The sequence below is a fragment of the Oncorhynchus tshawytscha genome, linkage group LG26 (genome assembly GCF_018296145.1).
Source record: "Oncorhynchus tshawytscha isolate Ot180627B linkage group LG26, Otsh_v2.0, whole genome shotgun sequence".
NCBI lineage: Eukaryota > Metazoa > Chordata > Actinopteri > Salmoniformes > Salmonidae > Oncorhynchus > Oncorhynchus tshawytscha.
This window is the reverse complement of record NC_056454.1, coordinates 14,355,422-14,376,883: the sequence shown is the minus strand read 5'-3', so window position 1 is coordinate 14,376,883 and position 21,462 is coordinate 14,355,422. Positions and strand designations below refer to the sequence as shown.

Below are 21,462 nucleotides of genomic sequence, written 5' to 3'. Positions count from 1 at the left end.
GTTGGAACTAAATGAAATGTGTATCCCTGCCAACACTTTCTGCTCTGTCCGGAAGCTTTGCTAATCAAGGAAAGATAACAGGCAACATGTCAGTATAGCTTAGCTTCAAAACATCCTGCATATGGCTTTGACCAAACTGATCTACATGCAATGCTTCACCAAAACACACTTTCTCATTACCGCTATATCAATACTAAAGATATTAACAGCTTGCTATATATTATATTATACAGTAGACCACTAAACGACTCATTGAGCGACCCAATGACACATCTATTTGGCCAAGGGAGGCACTTAACAGGTTTAAAACAGCCGATGAGAAAGCAAAATTCAAACCAAACGACGATACTTACATCGGGAGTGTTATTCTGTGACTCATTAAGCCTTGGACTGCAGACAAACGACTAAAGTGTCTCATAGTAAAACAAGACCCATACCAATGACGCTTGCTTATCTCCGAGGGGACATGTAACAAGTAGCATTGCACTGGGAATCTGGATTAGCACGCACCACAGGGACCCTGTCGATGTCCAGCAAGACACCACTAACAACACTTCAATGTCTTCAGCATCAATTGGATTGGCCTGGGATTACCTTGAATGGTGCTTTTCTCTACCCCAACCCCAGGCTCCACACAAATCAAACTGAAAGAGCTTACTATTACAATTGTTTTTTTTTTTATATATATAATTTTCTATCTGACTTTGGTGTCTTTAACCAATGACAGGTGGGATATTAAGCCATATTAAGTAATCACATAATTAGGGGTGGTTTCTTGAACACAGATTCAGCCTTTTCAATAGTAATTCATCGTGACAGCATCGTGAAAAAGGCGCAGCAGCGCCTCTTCAACCTCAGGAGGCTGAAGAAATTCGGCTTGTCACCAAAAGCACTCACAAACTTCTACAGATGCACAATCGAGAGCATCCTGGCGGGCTGTATCACCGCCTGGTACGGCAACTGCTCCGCCCACAACCGTAAGGCTCTCCAGAGGGTAGTAAGGTCTGCACAACGCATCACCGGGGGCAAACTACCTGCCCTCCAGGACACCTACACCACCCAATGTTACAGGAAGGCCATAAAGATCATCAAGGACAACAACCACCCGAGCCACTGCCTGTTCACCCCGCTACCATCCAGAAGACAAGGTCAGTACAGGTGCCTCAAAGCTGGGACCGAGAGACTGAAAAACAGCTTCTATCTCAAGGCCATCAGACTGTTAAACAGCCACCACTAACATTGAGTGGCTGCTGCCAACACACTGACTCAACTCCAGCCACTTTAATAATGGGAATTGATGGGAAATGATGTAAAATATATCACTAGCCACTTTAAACAATGCTACCTAATATAATGTTTACATACCCTACATTATTCACCTCATATGTATACGTATATACTGTACCCTATATCATCTACTGCATCTTTATGTAATACATGCATCACTAGCCACTTTAACTATGCCACTTTGTTTACATACTCATCTCATATGTATATACTGTACTCGATACCATCTACTGCATCTTGCCTATGCCGCTCTGTACCATCACTCATTCATATATCTTTATGTACATATTCTTTATCCCCTTACACTTGTGTGTATAAGACAGTAGTTTTGGAATTGTTAGTTAGATTACTTGTTGGTTATTACTGTATTGTCGGAACTAGAAGCACAAGCATTTCGCTACACTCGCATTAACATCTGCTAACCATGTGTATGTGACAAATAAAATTTGATTTGATTTGATTTTAATTATCTTGGGGCGGCAGGGTTGCCTAGTGGTTAGAGTGTTGGACTAGTAACCGAAAGGTTGCAAGTTCAAATCCCCAAGCTGACAAGGTACAAATCTGTCGTTCTGCCCCTGAACAGGCAGTTAACCCGCTGTTCCTAGGCCGTCATTGAAAATAAGAATTTGTTCTTAACTGACTTGCCTAGTTAAATAAAGGTAAAATAATAATTCTCCATTGAGTTTGCTTTTTAGTCCAGGAATAGGTTTCATCTGTGTCCGGGAAACTGCCCCATAGTATCAGGCCTAACCCATCAAAGCAGATGGGTTAGGCCTGTAATAAATCAGTCTGTATAAAGTGAGGCCATAAACAACATGATGGTTCAAAGGTGCAAAGTAAGAGGTGCCTAAACATTCACCTGAGTAAGTCGTAGTGCGTGATGGATCAGACAAAACATTTACATATGTATGTACTCCATATTCCCTGAATGATGAATATTCTCAATGAGAGGAGTTCAATTCTCACATCTCTTCAGTTTGTCACATAAGTGCAATGTATCACAGAGGTTGACTGACCCTGTGGGAGATGGGGGAGCATTTATTTTGAGCACCGGTTGACGAGAAAAAAAGGTAAATATATTTGGACCACCAGGTCTCTCTCTGTCACTGCACCAACGTGGATAGATTTATGAATTGGCGTAGGAGCAGGGTGAGTGATGGCTTGACACGAGATGGATATAACTGATCTGAAACATGCAGCGCAAAGTGGTGACGGATGTCCTTCAATGTGTCCTTCCTCAAAGAAAGCAAACATAACGTGGGACAAGGGGGACAGAATAGCCTTCTTTGAAAGTCTGCGCGTGTAACACTAGACGAGATCGTCCAATCATTTTCCTCCCTGTAAGACTTCAGATAAAAGACAACGCTATCATCATTTATCACCGGAAATTAATTTTACCAGCTCAGTCCCGTTCAAATGCAGTAAATCACAATTGCCTTGTGCATCAATAAGATGAAAATGTTTTTTTTGGAGCCATTGATTTACTCTCAACGAATGGATCTATTTTGTTTCTAAGCATCTGTGAGTCTACTCTCTGCATTGCATACATGTTGATTCTCCTGTTGCCCAGACATCTATGCCAGGCTATTGCTAGAGAGCAGCTGTGTGGCCAAAGTGGCTGGCAGCATCAGACACCCACTCTACAATATCAACTTTCTCCTGGTGCTCAAGCCTCTGATCTGAATTAGTAGGATATTGCCAGTCCAGCTGCTATTGCTCTCAGGAAAGTACTCTTTTGATGGCTAAAATGAAAATATATACAGTACCAGTCAAAAATATACAGTACCAGTCAAAGGTTTGAACACACCTTCTCATTCAAGGGTCAAAACTATGAAATAACACATATAGAATCATGTAGTAACCAAAAAAAGTGTTAAATCAAAATACATTTTATATTTGTGATTCTTGCATACCTTGTACGTTATTTGTAACAGTTGATTCCCCATCACATTCTGCTAAGTGTGTCTCTGTGTCTATCCTAGCAACATGTCCCTGACCAAATCATGCTCATCAGCCGTGATAAGTTATTCATGCAGTGGTAATCAGCAATGTGATCTAGTTCTAAATATTCAGGTGCCATGGAATCATGTAGTAACCAGAAAAAGTGTTAAATAAATCTAAAGATAATTCATATTTGAGATTCTTCAAAGTAGCCACCCTTTGCCTTGATGACAGCGTTCCACACTGTTGGCATTCTCTCAACCAGCTTCATGAGGTAGTCACCTGGAATGCATTTCAATTAACAGGTGTGCCTTGTTAAAAGTTCACTTGTGGAATTTCTTTCCTTCTTAATGTGTTTAAGGCAATTAGTTGTGTTGTGACAAGGTAGGGATGGTATACAGAAGATAGCCCTAAAAGACCAAGTCCATATTATGGTAAGAACAGCTCAAATAAGCAAAGAGAAACAACAATCCATCATTACTTTAAGACATGAAAGTCAGTGCAATCCGGAAAATGTCAAGAACTTTGAAAGTTTTTGCGACTGCACTTGAAGAAACTCTCATGAGGACCACCACAGGAAAAGAAGACCCAGAGTAACCTCTGCTACAGAGGATATGTTTATTAAAGTTAACTGCACCTCAGATTGCAGCCCAAAGAAATGCTTCACAGAGTTCAAGTAACAGACACATCTCAACATCAACTGTTCAGAGGAGACTATGTGAATCAGGCATTCATGAAGCTGGTTCAGAGAATTCCAAGAGTGTGCAAAGCTGTCATCAAGGCAAAGGGTAGCTACTTTGAAGAATCTCAAATATACACTGCTCAAAAAATCCTAGATCTGAATGAATGAAATATTCTTATTAACTACTTTTTTCTTTACATAGTTGAATATGCTGACAACAAAATCACAAAAATGATCAATGGAAATCAAATGTATCAACCCATGGAGGTCTGGATTTGGAGTTACACTTAAAAATAAAGTGGAAAACCACACTACAGGCTGATCCAACTTTGATGTAATGTCCTTAAAACAAGTCAAAATGAGGCTCAGTAGTGTGTGTGGCCTCCACGTGCCTGTATGACCTCCCTACAATGCCTGGGCATGCTCCTGATGAGGTGGCGGATGGTCTCCTGAGGGATCTCCTCCCAGAACTGGACTGAAGCATCCACCACCTCCTGGACAGTCTGTGGTGCAACGTGGCGTTGGTGGATGGAGCGAGACATGATGTCCCAGATGCGCTCAATTGGATTCAGGTCTGGGGAACGGGCGGCCCAGTCCATAGCATCAATGCCTTCCTCTTGCAGGAACTGCTGACACACTCCAGCCACATGAGGTCTAGCATTGTCTTGCATTAGGAGGAACCCAGGGCCAACCGCACCAGCATATGGTCTCACAAGGGGTCTGAGGATCTAATCTGGGTACCTAATGGCAGTCAGGCTACCTCTGGCGAGCACATGGAGGGCTGTGCGGCCCCCCAAAGAAATGCCACCCCACACCACGACTGACCCACCGCCAAACCGGTCATGCTGGAGGATGTTGCAGGCAGCAGAACGTTCTCCACGGCGTCTTCAGACTGTCACGTCTGTCATATGTGCTCAGTGTGAACCTGCTTTCATCTGTGACGAGCACAGGGCGCCAGTGGCGAATTTGCCAATCTTGGTGTTCTCTGGCAAATGCCAAATGTCCTGCACGGTGTTGGGCTGTAAGCACAACCCCTACCTGTGGACGTCGGGCCCTCATACCACCCTCATGGAGTCTGTTTCTGACCGTTTGAGCAGACACATGCACATTTGTGGCCTGCTGGAGGTCATTTTGCAGGGCTCTGGCAGTGCTCCTCCTGCTCGTCCTTGCACAAAGGCGGAAGTAGCGGTTCTGCTGCTGGGTTGTTGCCCTCCTACGGCCTCCTCCACGTCTCCTGATGTACTGGACTGTCTCCTGGTAGCCCCTCCATGCTCTGGACACTACGCTGACAGACACAGCAAACCTTCTTGCCACAGCTCGTATTGATGTGCCATCCTGGATGAGCTGCACTACCTGAGTCACTTGTGTGGGTTGTAGACTCCGTCTCATGCTACCACTAGAGTGAAAGCACCATCAGCATTCAGAAGTGACTAAAATATCAGCCAGGAAGCATAGGAACTGAGAAGTGGTCTGTGGTCACCACCTGTAGAACCACTCCTTTATTGGGGGTGTCTTGCTAATTGCCTATAATTTCCAACTGTTGTCTATTCCATTTGCACAACAGCATGTGAAATGTATTGTCAATCAGTGTTGCTTCCTAAGTGGACAGTTTGATTCCACAGAAGTGTGATTGACTTGGAGTTACATTGTGTTGTTTAAGTGTTCCCTTTATTTTTTTGAGCAGTGTATTTGGATTTGTTTAACACTTTTTTGGTTACTACATGATTCCATATGTGGTATTTCATAGTTTTGATGTCTTCACTATTATTCTACAATGTAGAAAATAGTAAAAATAAAGAAAAACCCTTGAATGAGTAGGTGTGTCCAAGCATTTGACTGGTGCTGTATTTGTCATTGAGGTGATTTTCCTTGTGTTATCATGTCCCCTGAGCATTGAGTAAAAACAACACACCCTATCATCAATACTATACATTTATCCCATGTGCACTGTATTTTATCATACAAGTTTAATAGAGAAATGACTGTGACCAAAACTAGCATTTAGGTTGATATGAGTTTGTAAAAGGTTGTAGCCAATGCATACAGTAGCCAAGCCTATACAGGAGGCCTGTGTGAATGCAAGTGGCTTGGTATTGAGTGATAGGGACCATTCATATTTGGCCAGGAGTTCCATCTAGTATTTTCTCAAAGCCTTAATGTGAGCTTCATGTCAGCCTACAGTATTCAATCACTCTTTGTAAGGTACTGTAGGCATAGGTTCATTTTTGGTACTGTTGCCCTCACCATAGATATCTATTTTTAAGAGATAAAATAACAAAAAATATAACTTAATTTCCTTTCAAACGACTGAAATTTAATTTCAGACTATTGTGATCATATAGTACAATAGTCAGCAGGTAGCCTAGTGGTTAGAGCTTTGGGCTGCTGGATCGAACCCCTGAGCTGACAAGGTAAAAATATGTCGGCCTGCCCCTGAACAAGGCAGTTAACCCACTGTTCCCTGTTAGGCCATCATTGTAAATAAGAATGAGTTCTTAACTGACTTGCCTAGTTAAATAAAGGTTAAATAAAAATAAAGATATTGGTAATTTCGTTGGAGAGGCCTTTAGTCTTTGCAATTTCAACTCAATTTTACTTCAGTGCACAAATCTGTTGCTGTCATAGTTGGCATGAGATGCCCTCATTTCCCGGCAACAACGCATTGTGATTGGCCTATTTGCCAACATGTTTCTCCTTTAAAATGTTTCAATTGAACTCAACCAAATTGCACAGCATTCTTTATTCCTAACTACAAAGACAAAGCCACTGAATGTATATGCTAAAGTCGAAATGATAGCTCTTCCTGTAAAATTATTTCAGATTGTAAATTAAATCTGGCTACTATGTTCAGTCCAAGCAGCCAATGAGTAAATGATCCATAGCACTCCCAGTCCCAGAGCAATGATCTGTTCCATCTGCACACTTCTGCAACAATGCCCTGAGATCCTCTAGCTGCAACAAGTTGATCAATCTGAATCAATTGTAACTAATGTGTTTTTCAATTATAGTATTTTTTTTTTTTTTTTTTTTGGGGGGGGCTTCTCATGATGTAAGCACTGTACCAATACATTTCCTATATGCAATCATTCAAATTTGACAAGAGCACAGAAGAGAGGCTGCTTATAATGGTGGTGTAGAAAGGGAGATGGGATTTTCCCATATGACCAGAGCGGAGAGCAGAATGTTGACCGAGTGTCTGGGAGAAACAATGTGGGGAGGGTGGTTACCTGTCACTTGTGGCTGAATATTTGTGTAGAATTATTTTCCATTTGAACCATTCCGTTTCTTATTTTCCCAACTGTACTGAACAGTTGAATGTAAGAACAGGATGTACATGTTAGTGCTAAGAGACCTACTATTAAGGGTTACCATGGAGCTAACCTCTGACTTGATGTCCTGAGGAATCATAGCCAGCGTAGACACAGGAAGCACAAGGGGCTTTGCTGCAGGCCAATTATGTTCATTAACTACACTGAATGGGACAGGGAAGAAAACTAGTGAGAATAAAATAATTTGGTCCATAGGGAAATCTAAAATACGTTAGCGTGGACAATGAAGATAAACGAGTCAGTTTATATTTTATTCACATATGTTACATTTTGCAATAAATGTCTAAGTCACACTTTCTGATCCAACTCAGAAAGTATGAATCAGCACCTACAGTAATGTACTGTGTTTTCTTATTTTCATTCATACAGGTGAACACACAAAAAGCTTTCAATTAGCATGTACACTCACTCATTGGATTTTCTGTTGCAGTCATGTACAAAGTGGGGACTGCAAAAAGAAAGGGAAACAGTACACATAAGCAGCATGCGTGTTTTTTCCCCCCTTAAAATGTACCTCCTTTGAGCACGATGTGGACCAGCAATTCACCAAATCTTTTCACCAGAATAAATTACCCAGGGATTTTTCACGAAACAAGGCAATATTACTCTTTCAGGCACAACTTGAGAATTATCGACTCTTCCAGTTGGAGACATGGTAATTGAAACTAAGCATTTCAGACACCAAACTCAAAAACTGTGATTAAAACAATCTCATGACCATGGTATATTATGGGTATTGAAGTCTGATGTCTTATGTTGGAATGCATCCATGACCCAAGGAAATATCTTAATTTAAACTTGGAGAAATTTAGGCATAGGGGAATGTCTTCCTTATACAGTGCCTTTGGAAAGTATTCAGACCCCTTGACTTGTTCCACAATTTTAGGTTACAGCCTTATTCTAAAATGGATACAATTTTATTTTTTTAACTCAGCAATCTACACACAATAACCCATATTGACAAAGCAAAAACTGTTTTAAAAATGTTTGCAAATTTATTAAAAACAAAAAAAAACAGAAATACCTTATTTACTTACATAAGTATTCAGACCCTTTGCTATGTGACTTGAAATTGAGCTCAGGTGCATCCTGTTTCCATTGATCATCCTTGATGTTGCTACTACTTGATTGGAGTCCATCTGTGGTAAATTAAATTGATTGGACATGATTTGGAAAGGCACACACCTGTCTAGACAAGGTCCCACAGTTGACAGTACATGTCAGAGCAAAAACCAAGCCATGAGGTCAAAGGAATTTTCTGTAGAGCTCAGAGACAGGATTGTGTCGAGGCACAGATTTGGGGAAGGGTACCAAAACATTTCTGCAGGTCCCCAAGAACACAGTGGCATCCATCATTCTTAAATGGAAGTTTGGAACCACCAAGACTTCCTAGAGCTGGCCGCCTAGCCAAACTGAAGGCTCGACAGCCCGCTTGGAGTTTGTCAAAACGCACCTAAAGACTCAGACCATGAGAAACAAGATTCTCTGGTCTGATGAAACCAAGATTGAACTCTTTGGCCTGAATGCCAAGCATCACGTCTGGAGAAAACCTGGCACCATCACGGTGAAGCATAGTGGTGGCAGCATCATCCTGTGGGGAGGTTTATCAGGGACTGGGAGACTAGTCAGGATCGAGGCAAAGATGAACAGAGCAAAGAACAGAGATCCTTGAAAACAAGCTCCAGATAGCTCAAGACCTGGGGCAAAGGTTCACATTCAAACAGGACAACGACTAAGCACACATGTCCTTGAGTGGCCCAGCCAGAGCCCGGACTTGAAACCCGATCGAACATCTCTGGAGAGACCTGAAAAAAGCTGTGCAGCAACACTCCCCATCCAACCTGACAGAGCTGGAGAGGATCTGCAGAGAAGATTGGGAGAAACTCCACAAATACAGGTGAGCCAAGCTTGTAGCATCATACCCAAGAAGACTCGATGCTGTAATGGCTGCCAAAGGTGCTTCAACAAAGTACTGAGTAAAGGGTCTGAATACTTATGTAAATGTGATAGTTTTTTTGTTGTTTAAAAAAAAAACTATTTTTGCTTTATCATTATGGGGTAGTGTGTGTAAATCGGGGTCAAAAAACCATTTCAGAATAAGCCTGTAACTGAAAATGTGGAAAAAGTCAAGGGGTCTGAATACTTTCCGAAGGCACTGTAAATATAGCTACTTTAATTATAACCTTTGGCAACCAAAAGCAAATAAACAGATTGGTTATTTGACAGTATAAAAAAATATATTGTACCACAAGTGTGGATTAGGTGAATGACATCCATTTGTTATGTTAAGGTTAACACTATTACACTTCTCAAAACCAACTAAATGACATCTTATGGAGTTTCAAAGATAACAATTTGAAGAGACCGAAAGCCATCTTCAACTAGTTCCTTTAGTTAATCAAAGATAGGGTTTTGCATTATGTGCCCATATACATCTTCCAATACATTTACTATAACTTCACAGAGCAACTCAAAGGAAATGTGAAAGGCCAAACCAGTATTGCCCATGTACTCACAAAAAATTATTCAACTGTACTATCTAAAACTGCAAAAGTCTTCATCAGCATAAAAAGATGAAACTACAACCATTCCCTTACAGAATGCCATATCAGTAGTATAACTTATGCATTGAGTCCCCAAATTCAAATATTTAAACTCTAGCAAAATCCCAATGCACTTGAAATGATTCTCAGCAATGGAAGTTTTGGAAAAAGAGCATGCCAATTACAGTAGACAGATACTCCACACCAGTCTTATGTGTACTCTACTGTGGCCAGACGGGTGAGTGGTCATTGAGTTTCCTCAGGGACCTGGTCGGAGCCTAAGTAAAGGCAGGACTGCAAAGACCAATAGCGATGGCGACCATGTTTGCCAGTCATCTACCATAAAACGTAAAGCATTTATTTCTTTAGAAAATAAAAAATCTTTACAAAAAGTAAAATTACTTATTTGAACAATGAGCACCAGCATTTATTTAAATATTTAAAATGTTGTATTCTAAACTACAGCAACAAAAAAAAATATACCTGAGGATGAATTGCAACTACACTGTAAAAAAGAAGAGCCTGTGCTTGACGGCAATAAACTCTGAGTGGACTTGTCACCTACCATAATGTCCCAACAAACACACCGAGAACACAATTTGCAATAACATCGCTATACTTATCAAGAGCTTTAAACCCATGCCAGCAGTACAAAGTCTGAAAATGAGGGATATGCACCAACCCATACATTGTGACAATATGCTTATCATTAACATTACCAAGGGCAAATTTGTCTATATGTATATCTCTCGAGCTCATACTGTTAGCCAATCAGTGTACAAATACTCACCCGACTGAGCCCCCCCAAAAAAATATTTCTGTCTTCTAAACCACTTCAGAACCAATCTGTTACTGGGCAAAGTTGTGCTTTCTCCCAGTTAAAATCCACACAGTAAATCACTTAAATAAAAAAAACACACACTGTTAGTCTTTAGGCATGATTGTACACAAAACTTCACATAAACCAAGGCTGTGGCAGTAACACCCTCACTGCATGTTTGTTTATATCACATGATAAGATTCCCATATGTTTTACAGAGGCAGACACATAAACCAAAGAGATTCTTTCCCATCAGGGTGTGGGTTCAGGTGACCTTACAGTCCGTTGTAGTGAGGCCCCCAGCGCTTGTTGATGTGATCGAAGGTGTGCGAGACCCACTGTTGCTCCAGCACTCTATACCTCTCCACACATAGAAACAGGGGCTTTCCACGGCTGTAAAAAACAGAAAAGAAAATGTGATTTCAAACAATGTTTTCAGCATAGTCCCCCCCCCCACATCAACCATTCTAGTGAGAACCTGACAAGATGATTGTGTGAGATGAAACTGAAGTGTAATGCAAAGGGTCTATGGCGTGTATTTGTACCGTAGATCACGGTCCTCCTCTCCATGGGCATCCAGGTAAACGGAGCCCCACAGGCAGAAGCGGTGTCCTCGGATGATGATGATGACCGAGGCGTTGATCAATAGGAAGATGCCTGTGGCGGCGCCACAGTGTTGAGAGTGCTAAAGACAGACACGCACAACCTATTCACCAAAACACATTGTCCTCTGCACCCAGCAGCACCACCCAAGCATGCAAGTTCTTATTTTGTACAAGAGAATAATAATATCCATCAATGACCTAAAAAAAAATGAAGCCACTCGCTGAATAAGAAATATAAAAATCATGCTCTCTTTTCAGATATAGTCTAATACGGCCTTTGAAAAGCAGGGCCACTCACCCAAACGCATTCGCAGATCCCGTGCTGCTTGCAGCACAGCCCTTTGAGGCAGACGAAGGTGCCACAGACGAGGCAAAGCGCCGGGTCCTTTGGCACTTTTTTGCAGGCAGTGCAGGCCTTCTTGTGGTAGTACTGGAAGATGGTGTTGTAGTTGTCTGGTAAGTGAAGGAGGTGAGGGGAGGCCCACTGCAGATCCTGGACAAGCAAAGTCTGGATGGAGGGAAATTAACCACGGCAGTCACAACATTATTCCAATTACGAACCCCAACTTTGTGCCCTAGGCAATCCTCTGTAACAGCTCGGACCGCATTGTGCAGACTTTTTAGACAATGAGAGTTGGGGGGGCTTTATCTGGCTCACGATTGTGCTGTGTCCACGGTAGGCCTAAACTTCAGCAGCCCATAACTTAAGAAAGCCAATCCAATCGCTCGAGAGCTGAATCCGAAGTCCCTTTCATTTAACCATGTGCTCGTCCACTCGCTCTCTAACCTCCTGTCAATAGACTCTTTTAGTAAGCGGACTCATCGGCCCGGCTCAGCAGCCTTAAGACATCGAAGAAAATACCACAGCACTTTGTTTCCTGCTCCTCTAAGCATCAGCCCAAGAAACACTGAGGTTACTGTACATTCATTTCAGTTTGGACATTGAGTCTCTCCACTTGCTACTAAAAAGGATTTAGAAATATAGGAAATAAAAGCTGGCCTGTTTTAAGCCTTCTACCGAATAAATCCTTAAAAGTTCCTATATGCCACATTTTGTGTATGCCCTTCAGCTCCAGCGTGCGACAATAAACAATGTCCACAGTTGAAAGGTATGCAGGAATCATCCAGAATGGCTGTGTGAAGCGATGGGAGATTTCATTGTGTGATGTATGGCAGAAAAGGACAGTGCTGATTGACAAAGGTAGTATGTGAAAAACCATCACTCCCAGAGGTGAAGAGGGGTTATATTCAGCGCCACAGCTAACGCATGGTGTCACTAGTACCAAAAGAACAAGGGAAAAGAATGACGCCACCATTGGTGTTTTGGAGACGATATACTGGAGAACGATTGGTGGAGAGAAGTGCTCAGCCTCAAACCTACCATTGATTTCTCAGCCTGAGTGTCGGCGAGCCCTGTGACCTCAGAGCACCATTGAGACATCAGGTCGAAAGCACTGACTGTCCAGTCCAGACATGAGGCACTGTACATGGGGTTAGATGGTTGAGGGGCTGGGTCAAGGAGCCCTAAACAGCCAGCCAGGCCTGAGAACTCTTCTTCCTCCTGAAACAGAACAAATGGTCAGTATGAGTTAAAGCCGTGAGGTTGGAGCAGCTATGGAACAGAGACGCAGGCAGGCAGAGAGGTGGGGAGGTGCGGAACAGTAGCAGTAACCGTACCGGGCAGCCTGACAGGTTGTCCCCATAAAGATGGTGCTGCAGGAGACAGGAGAGGCGGAGGTAAGGTAGGCAGAACTGCTGGAGGCTGTACTCTATGGACTGTGGGGACCACACACTGGAGCTCAGCTGGGAAAGGAAGCACAGGAGTAATGCCTCATCAATAACCTCTCAACAGATAATGGGGTGATATAGATCTCCTTCAGAGAGAGCACAGATGGTGTTAAATGGGCAATTTATCATGTAAAAAAATAAAGAAAACTGAGGGTGGGGTGGGGGCTGGCTAGCCAAGTCCTGGGAGCTTGGCAGCTTTGAAATGGTTTAATATCTTTTTACGGAACTTGATATGGCTTACCATGGATGGCTCGTCGGTGTTCACGTCATACACAGTCTTCACCTTGGACAGCTCAGTGATGACATGGCTGAGAAGAGCTTCATAGGACTTCTCGGCATTGAAAGCATTCTGTGGGAGATGGTCCAAAGGCAGTGGAGAGGTGACACATTGAGAGTACATGATACTTTTTATAGTACAACAGCAGTATGACACAATTAGACTCTCAGGAGTCTCACGCCACTGGACCAGCTTCATATGATATTCAAGCAGTCCATTGTCACGTGTGCTGCAGTGTCTCCAACCCCCGTACCTCCCTTTAAAATGTGCACTGTATAAAATAACTTACGCAGAATAATAAATTATTATTTTTATGCAATAAAAAAAAATAGGCACCGTTGATAAGCACCAAGCAATGACTGAATGAGTGTTCTGATCAAATTCAACTGATTGAAATAATGATCTGATAGCGTTTATCAAGCTCACCTGGGGGGATAGAAAACAGCAGCCAGTCTTATCTAGCCTGGCGTTCTCTGTCAAAGATTTATAGCGGGAGGAATTTAATGTCTTTGGATTTCCTTCCTCTGGGCTCGGGATCTCGGTTGAGACAGTCTTTTTATCTACAGCAATTTAAATACAATGACATCCCTCCAAATGTGGCCAATGAGGATTTCCAAGCCGTCTTAATGACAGCTTGTGAGAGAGTGCTACACTGTTCGTGACAAAGTGGGGTAAGATATTCAGCTGCACCACAATAGATGGAAAACACCCTGAAGGGGAGGCATTTTGCTGTTGGCCCATTTACATTCCAACCAGCCACTCGCTAATACAGATTTAATAGACTGAAGATGAATAGCCAATTAATGCCAACCAGCTCCGGTAATCACTCTCTCCTTGTTAACGATGATCGATATATCTACAGCCCAAACTGCTTAACGGAACTCGGGGCCAGGTCTTCATCTTAATTTGCGTCACACCTTCATATGCCACGGATGTAAACAGGTCCCAGGGATAACAAGTAGAAAGTATAGATATGTTGTGAAGCCAGTGCATCCTAAGGCCCTTGGGTAGAGTACAAAGCAGCAGTACGGCAAGGAGGGTGATATCTCCATTACCTTCTTGAGAGTTCCAGACGTGCTCCAGGCCTGCCTCTCCTCGGGGCTGAATTTGGCCGAGAGAGCAGCCAGGGCCTGGGTGTACTGCAGGTTGTACAGCATCCTCACCAGACAGATGAAGTGTTCTACAGGGACAGAGAGAGAGGCGACGCACAGACCCAGGTTAGGTGCACTAATGTCGGAGGAACAAATATATCGGGTCGCACATACGTTTTCCTGGTCATGACACTCGGCCGACCGTCTCATTGTTTTGAGAATCATAACAGATTTATAACTAAGTTGTTGCCATTCTCATTGGAATAACTACTGTTATGGATGACAGTCTGCTTAGCATAAAAAACAGGAGTATGATGGCAACGCCTATTGTTTTGGGAGAATATGCAAATACTGCCCTTCATTGGCGTTTTGACAATTATGGATGTGAATAGATCATCCTAGCATTCAGCCAAAATAGGAAATCACAATAGCCTAGATGTGTTATCTACACAGACCACTTACTGAGTGGAACAACACATTGATTTAGAAATATTTTCTCTCTTCCCAATTACTACTTAGAACAGCTTGTTAAATAGAAAGCAGTTTCTTTTATGAGCAACCGGAATAAAATAAATTACTTAAGAGGTCTAGAATGCTCTGTAAGCTGGGAAATCAGGGTGCCTACAAGAGATTGACACCATTTTTATTGGGCTAGAAGACAAGTCAATAGGTTGGGTTTGGTCTCCAGAGGAATGGCTCTCTCATCTCCAGTGTTTATAAAGGCTCATCAAATAGAGACTGGTAATTAGCAGGAGGCAGCCGGCACCCAGGCCGCCAGGTGGAAGTAGGCGTTGGATTTGAAGTGACAAGAAATACAATGAGCGCCATTATTTGCCCTCCTCAGGAGTGTGGTGCTGGTGACAGGTCCATTGTGTTGCGTCAGCACATTAAAAAGACAACCCCTTTACTGCCATGAAGGACACACAGGCTGTTAGGACCTCCCCGCCCCTCCCACCTATCCACTCTAAACAGGACAAAAACCCAGGCACGTCCTGATTGCCATGCCCCGACTTTAATAAAATGCTTAATTCACACCCATCTCTCAACGTGATGTATCACAATCAATTCACCATTCCACAATGAGGACCGTCATGCTTATTTTGGCTTAATCAATGTGGAAATGAAAAAAATATACAAAGACCATCTAAAAGCTAATAAGACATTGAGTGCCCTGTTCCCCGGCAGACTCTTTAGGGCAATGTAAGGAAGTGTTATACAGTCGATATGAAGGAGTGCTCTTATAGCTGTGAAATGGCTTTCGTTTGAGAGAAAAAAACCTGTCACAGACATATCCCCTCACAGAACCAATGGCTCTTTATAACTTGTATATTGGTTTAACAGAGTTGATTATCTCTCCCCTGTTCTGATGCTAGGAGAGATCTTCAGGCCTCAAACCACCTCAGTGTCCATGGGTTCAGTCAGTTCAGTAATCACTGAAATTATCAGCTTTGTGTGGCATGGCACCCATTAAGTAGGCCTATGATTGCTGCAACCTGGCCTCCGACGTGGTGGCCCTCCCCAGGCGTACGGTGCCGAGCCTGGAGGAGCTCAAACAGGAAGCGCTCAGCTGGAGATGAAGGGCATGTGAAGCGGGCGACCTCCATATAGCGATCCATGTCATTCTGCTCCTCACAGCCAAATACAAAAAAAAAAAAAAGGGAACAGATAAGACCCCTCCCTACATTCAGTCATGATTCGGACTGGTAACAGTTTGCCGTTCTGACCCAGCCACTGAAAAACATCCGTCTGTAGCCTCATTAACCCACCTTCCCCTCCCGGTCCCTTTGGACTGATCGGGAAAACACAGTCAGGATAGTAAGAACAGTGACAGCACCTTTGCGTAGTGGCTGTGGCATGGTCAACACAAAGATGATCAGCAGGGATGGGCAGTCTCTGAACAGCATGGGGACTTCTGGTCTCTCGTCATCCAGGCAGCTGTAGGGAACAACACATGGAACCTTTTACCAATACAAGCCCAGGGTAAGGATTTTTAAAGACGTGTTGAAAAACATACAGCACGCTCATTAAGAGTAAAGTATGCAGTTTAACAAGAAACTGTGGGTACCCGTAAAAGGTTTTATTAGGGGGTGGAAATGGGCCGGAACACCCACCGGAAGACCGTTCCAGGAACGCATGTTCAATTTGAATACAATCGTGGCCTGGGTGAATCCTGTGTCCGGTCTGCCCTAGAAAGACTACGTAAACAAACCCCCCATAAAATGGACTGCTGTTGTGGGCTCTAAAATGTGTTTGTTATGATCAAGTTCGATCTCCCAAGGTGAATTATTTTTATTCATGAAAATATATATATTGCTTTTCCTAAGAGAGAATTCCTCAATACTTGTATTGCACTGCAGAACTGGTGGAAAAGTCCTCATTTATTACATTGAATGGTAGAACGCAAATCAAATGTTTCTGTTTAAAGGTTTAACCAAATTTCCCAAAATAAATCCTGGCCATTTTACAACCCCTGACCATTCCCAATAACTTTGCATTGGTAGGGGAATGATAGGGAAACCATAAATGGAGTGAGGTTATGTACACACTATACATATCCTATTGCTTTTTATCTTGTCAGGGCCAAGAGCAAAGTCCTCCCTTGCATATATACGCTTCACTTGAAAACGTTGCTTAAAAAACAATGACAACACACACTTTCTAATTGCCCTCCACTTTAATGCAGTGGGGGAAAGCAAAGCATATTTCCTTTATATCCTGCTATAATGCAGCTGGAGCCACATACTGAAGATTGTTGTTGCCGTCTCCATTTAAAAAATGGCTTGTTTTCTTCTGGCTGCCCACAGAGAGAGCCTCTAATCTCCACTCTACCTTAAGGAGACGTCCAGGGATTTCGACTGAAAAGGGGCCACACTTACACAATAATGCATTCCATTTGATAAAGAAGGCACTCGACTGTTCATTCTAGCGTACAACAGCGTACAACAGAAAAACTGACGCAGCAATCTGCTTTTAATTCCCTCTCATGCAAAAGACTAGACTACAGTATACAGCACTCGCAGCTAAATTGCAGTCAAATCCAGATGACCAATACATACAATGAGAATGAGCAATGCAGGTCTTTTGAAAACAAAACAAAAATGTGAAACGCATCCACAAAAATGGACATATGAGACAGGATATGAAAAAAGTGAATGTCTAGGTCACTCTCTGGAAGGCATGAGCGTCGTCATTCCTTTGTCCCATTTAAATAGAGCTACACGGTTGCCTGAGGGTGTCAGTGACATAGCTGCCTTCCGAATCCCTAACCAGGTATTTTTAACACAAAATTGCTCCACCGAGATGCCTGCATGGCTCGAAGCATTTAAATAGTAACAGGTGTAAAAGCCGTCTTGGGAGGGAGAGAGGTCGTTAGCTTATCTAATAGTGCGAAGTGTTATACGAGTGGGATGCTGATCGCTCTCAAGGCTGTAAACCTCGGAAGGCAAACTGACGCCAGAGAGCACACCTGATGCTACACAAACAAGCAGTGTGGAGAGAGAGAGCGTGTGAAGAAGACTGCCTTGTTAAATGTCTCGGTTTCTACGATGCTATGAAAGATGATGCTGGGCGGGGGAGGGCTGAGATGTGTGGGGCAGTTGTTTCTCGGTGCAGCGTCTGAAGGGGTCGTTTCGCTCTCTGTGGAGCACCCGGTAATTTGCCAGATGCAGCAATTATTGGCATCTATGGCAACCACACATGGTTCCTTCTCTGTTTTTAAATCCTCTTTGCCTGGAGGAAAAGCTGTCAGGGCACGCAGGATGTGGTGGTGTTGAGCATGAGGGGAAAGTGGCACTGATTACAGGCTGTGCTAGGGTGCTGTTAGGATAAACTGGGATCAGGAGAGGGCTAGAGAGATGTCAGGTGAGGTGGAGCTGCAGGATTCGGGGGGAGAGAGGTTCAGTGTGTTTGGCTGATGCAGGGTGTGTGGCGGAGTTTGTGATAAGACAGCCGTATGTGCAGTGGGATTGCAGGACGAGGAGAGGCCAAAGTAGATGTAAAGGTCTGTGTGGTGTAGCATCAGGGTAGCCGTCACTCACTTGTCTCTGCTCGGAGCAACCTGGGTCAACCTGGTCCAGGGGTTGTAAGCAGAATCAATGCTGTACAGACGCATGTGCATGGCAAGCACGTGGAACAGCTGATCTGAAAGACATTGGAGAAGTTTTTAAAAATGGTCAGCGAGATAGATCAGAACACTGGCACAGAAATGAGACAGCTACTGTAAAACTGTCCACCTGCATGTCAGTAGGCCAGCGCCCACGATCAGCGAATCAAATGCCAAATACAGTTGACTTGATTGCACTGAGCGTAATGGTTTGGCTGGGAGAAAGCAGGCCAGATGGATAGACGGCACTACTCTGCTCCCAGCTATCCTCTGGTCAGGAGTCACACCTGTTCACTGTGTAACATGAAGAGTGTCACACCTTTCTTTTTAATTTTAATTAGGCAAGTCAGTAAAGAACAATTTCTTATTTACAATGACGGCCTAGGAACAGTGTATAGGAACAACTGCCTTGTTCAGGGGCAGAACGACAGATTTTTACCTCGTCAGCTCGAGGATTCGATCTTGCAACCAACGCTCTAACCACTAGGCTACCTGCTGCCCCAAGGTGCACGCACACACAAAAAAAATGTTATCACCTCCTGGAACAGTGTCCTCTTATTTTATTTGCTCAAAAACAATTGAACCTACTTCTTATAGTGGCCTCACACAACAGCCCACTAGGTTAGTGTTCATTAGGGCCATAGTTAAAAGTGTATTGGAAATATGAAAATGGTACCCGAAAGGGATATAGCAATTGTAATGGCATCTTTTTTGTATGTACCAATTGCACCATGGTTCGTTGGACAAAGTCTATGGGAAAATTGAGATTTTGGATTAATGCTGAAAATAAGGTATACACAGATCTCCATCTTATACGTTTTGTTCTAGAAGATATGTGCATTTTGAAGCACAAAGGTTTCGTTAACTGACTGATACTGTATCTCATAGAACAAAATGTATAAGATTCCTAAGCCCATGTTAAGCACATAAAAAAAAAAACATTTGTCCCAAAACCCTATTCTTTCCACATAGGAATGGCTGAACGAACCAGAGGTAACTCATTTCTGTTTTTTCAGATTACAAGCAGGCGAACGCTTTATACCATCTGCTCTCGTGTAGGCTACTTTGTTTTACACGCAACCTTGTCAACAAACCTGTAGCTCAATATTTGACTTTGACCCCAGAGAGTTATGACAGCTGTAATGCAGCAACACATTGAATTCCACTGCTGCAATATGGACTTTCAGGTGTGTTTGTCAACATGGCTGACAAACTAGCGCAACACCGCCCTCTACAGTCAAAACACGACAGCAGCAGGATACAAACCAGAGGCTGAGGGAGGTGAGTGACTCCGATTCAGTCCCTCCGCCTGTCAGATGGGGTTCAAGTCCCTCCACTAGAGGACAACATGTGAGGAGTGACACTGTGGCGGAAGGAACGCCAGCCAATGCCCTTCAAGGTGGCAGGGAACCGGGCTTCAAATTGCAGCTCACATGGCTACCACCTCTTCCATCTGCATGCTTCCCCCTCAGCATGCTGCTCTTCTCTACAGCCCCCCCACAGCCACACGGTCTGACAACATCAATAGAGATGCCTTCAGATATTGATCTGGCCTTGCCTTCTATCAGAGCTCATGCTATTTGCCATGATCTTTACCCCCGCCAAGCCACTAATCTAGATTAGTCATGCCTGTGTGACCTATGGTGGGCCTAGATTACTTTTACCCCCCCAGTGTACAAACACTTTTGAAATGTGCCCATAGGAATTGATCATCTCATTGTGATATGGTGGGTGTCGGCCTAAAAGTATTGTATTGGATGTTCAAGGCCGTCTTCTCTGTGCAGGCTACATCAGTAGACTGGCCTAATTCAAAACCTTCTCTCTGGCTGATAAACCAGATGCGAGCTATTTGAGGTGTGGACTCTCCAGTTGATTTAACGCAAGAGATTTCCTGCTCCCCTCCCCAGCCCATGACATCCTCATGAGCCCTAACAATATACCGTGGTAAGAAAAAGTATGTGAACTCTTTGGAAATACCTGGATTTCTGCATAAATTGGTCATCAAATTTGATCTTCATCTAGGTCACAACAATAGACAGTCTGCTTAAACTTAAACAATTATACGTGTTCATGTCTTTATTGAACACACAGTGTAAACATTCACAGTGCAGGGTGGGAAAAAATATGTGAACCCTTGGATTTAAGAACTGGCTGACCCTCCTTTGGCAGCAATAACCTCAACCAAACATTTTCTGTAGTTGTGGATGAGACCTGTACAACGGTCAGGAAGAATTTTGGAGCATTCCTCTTCACCAAACTGTTTCAGCAATATTCTTGGTATGTCTGGTGTGAACTGCTTGAGGTCATGCCACAGCATCTCAATTGGGTTGAGGTCAGGACTCTGACTGGGCCACTCCAGAAGGCGTATTCTTCTGTTGAAGCCACTCTGTTGGTGATTTACTTCTGCGTTTTGGGTCGTTGTCATGTTGCATCACCAAACCGCTGTTGAGCTTCAATTGGCGGACAGATAGCATAACACTCTCCTGCAAAATGTCTTGATAAAGTTGGGAATTCATTTTCTGTCGATGATAGCAAGTTGTCCAGGCCCCGAGGCAGCAAACCAGTCACAAAACATGATGCTTCCTTCACCATACTTACAGTTGGGATGAGGTTGATGTTGGTGTGCTGTGCTGTGCCTTTTTTTCTCCACACATAGTGATGTGTGTTCCTTCCAAACAACTCAACTGTAGTTTCATCTGTCCACAGAATTTTTTTGCCAGTAGTGCTGTGGAACATCCAGGTGCTCTTTTGCAAACTTCAGATGTGCAGCAATGTTTTTTGGGGGAAAGCAGTGACTTCTTCCTTGGTGTCCTCCCATGAACACCATACTTGTTTAGTGTTTTACACTAAACAGAGACGTTAGCATGTTCCAGAGATTTCTTTAAGTCTTCAGCTGACACTCTAGGATTCTGCTTAACCTCATTGAGCATTCTGCGCTGTGCTCTTGCAGTCATCTTTGCAGGACGGCCACTCCTAGGGAGAGTAGCAACAGTGCTG

The 21,462-nt window shown here is 43.2% G+C and overlaps 1 protein-coding gene across 4 annotated transcripts in view; it reads right to left on the bottom strand.

Moving 5' to 3' along the window:
- Positions 1-10,187: 10,187 nt before the first annotated feature.
- Positions 10,188-21,462, bottom strand: part of LOC112225224 (E3 ubiquitin-protein ligase ubr3) — a 39,684-nt gene continuing 28,409 nt past the window's right edge. For all 4 annotated transcript variants that reach the window (XM_024388961.2, XM_024388962.2, XM_024388963.2 and 1 more), the window contains 9 exons: positions 18,401-18,503; positions 16,198-16,298; positions 14,328-14,452; positions 13,237-13,344; positions 12,885-13,010; positions 12,589-12,768; positions 11,506-11,715; positions 11,148-11,287; positions 10,188-10,995 (listed from right to left, as the gene is read on the bottom strand). In XM_024388961.2, coding sequence (XP_024244729.1) covers positions 10,878-10,995; positions 11,148-11,287; positions 11,506-11,715; positions 12,589-12,768; positions 12,885-13,010; positions 13,237-13,344; positions 14,328-14,452; positions 16,198-16,298; positions 18,401-18,503 — 1,211 coding nt within the window. In that variant the 3' untranslated portion in view covers positions 10,188-10,877. The remainder of the gene's footprint in view (positions 10,996-11,147; positions 11,288-11,505; positions 11,716-12,588; positions 12,769-12,884; positions 13,011-13,236; positions 13,345-14,327; positions 14,453-16,197; positions 16,299-18,400; positions 18,504-21,462) is intronic.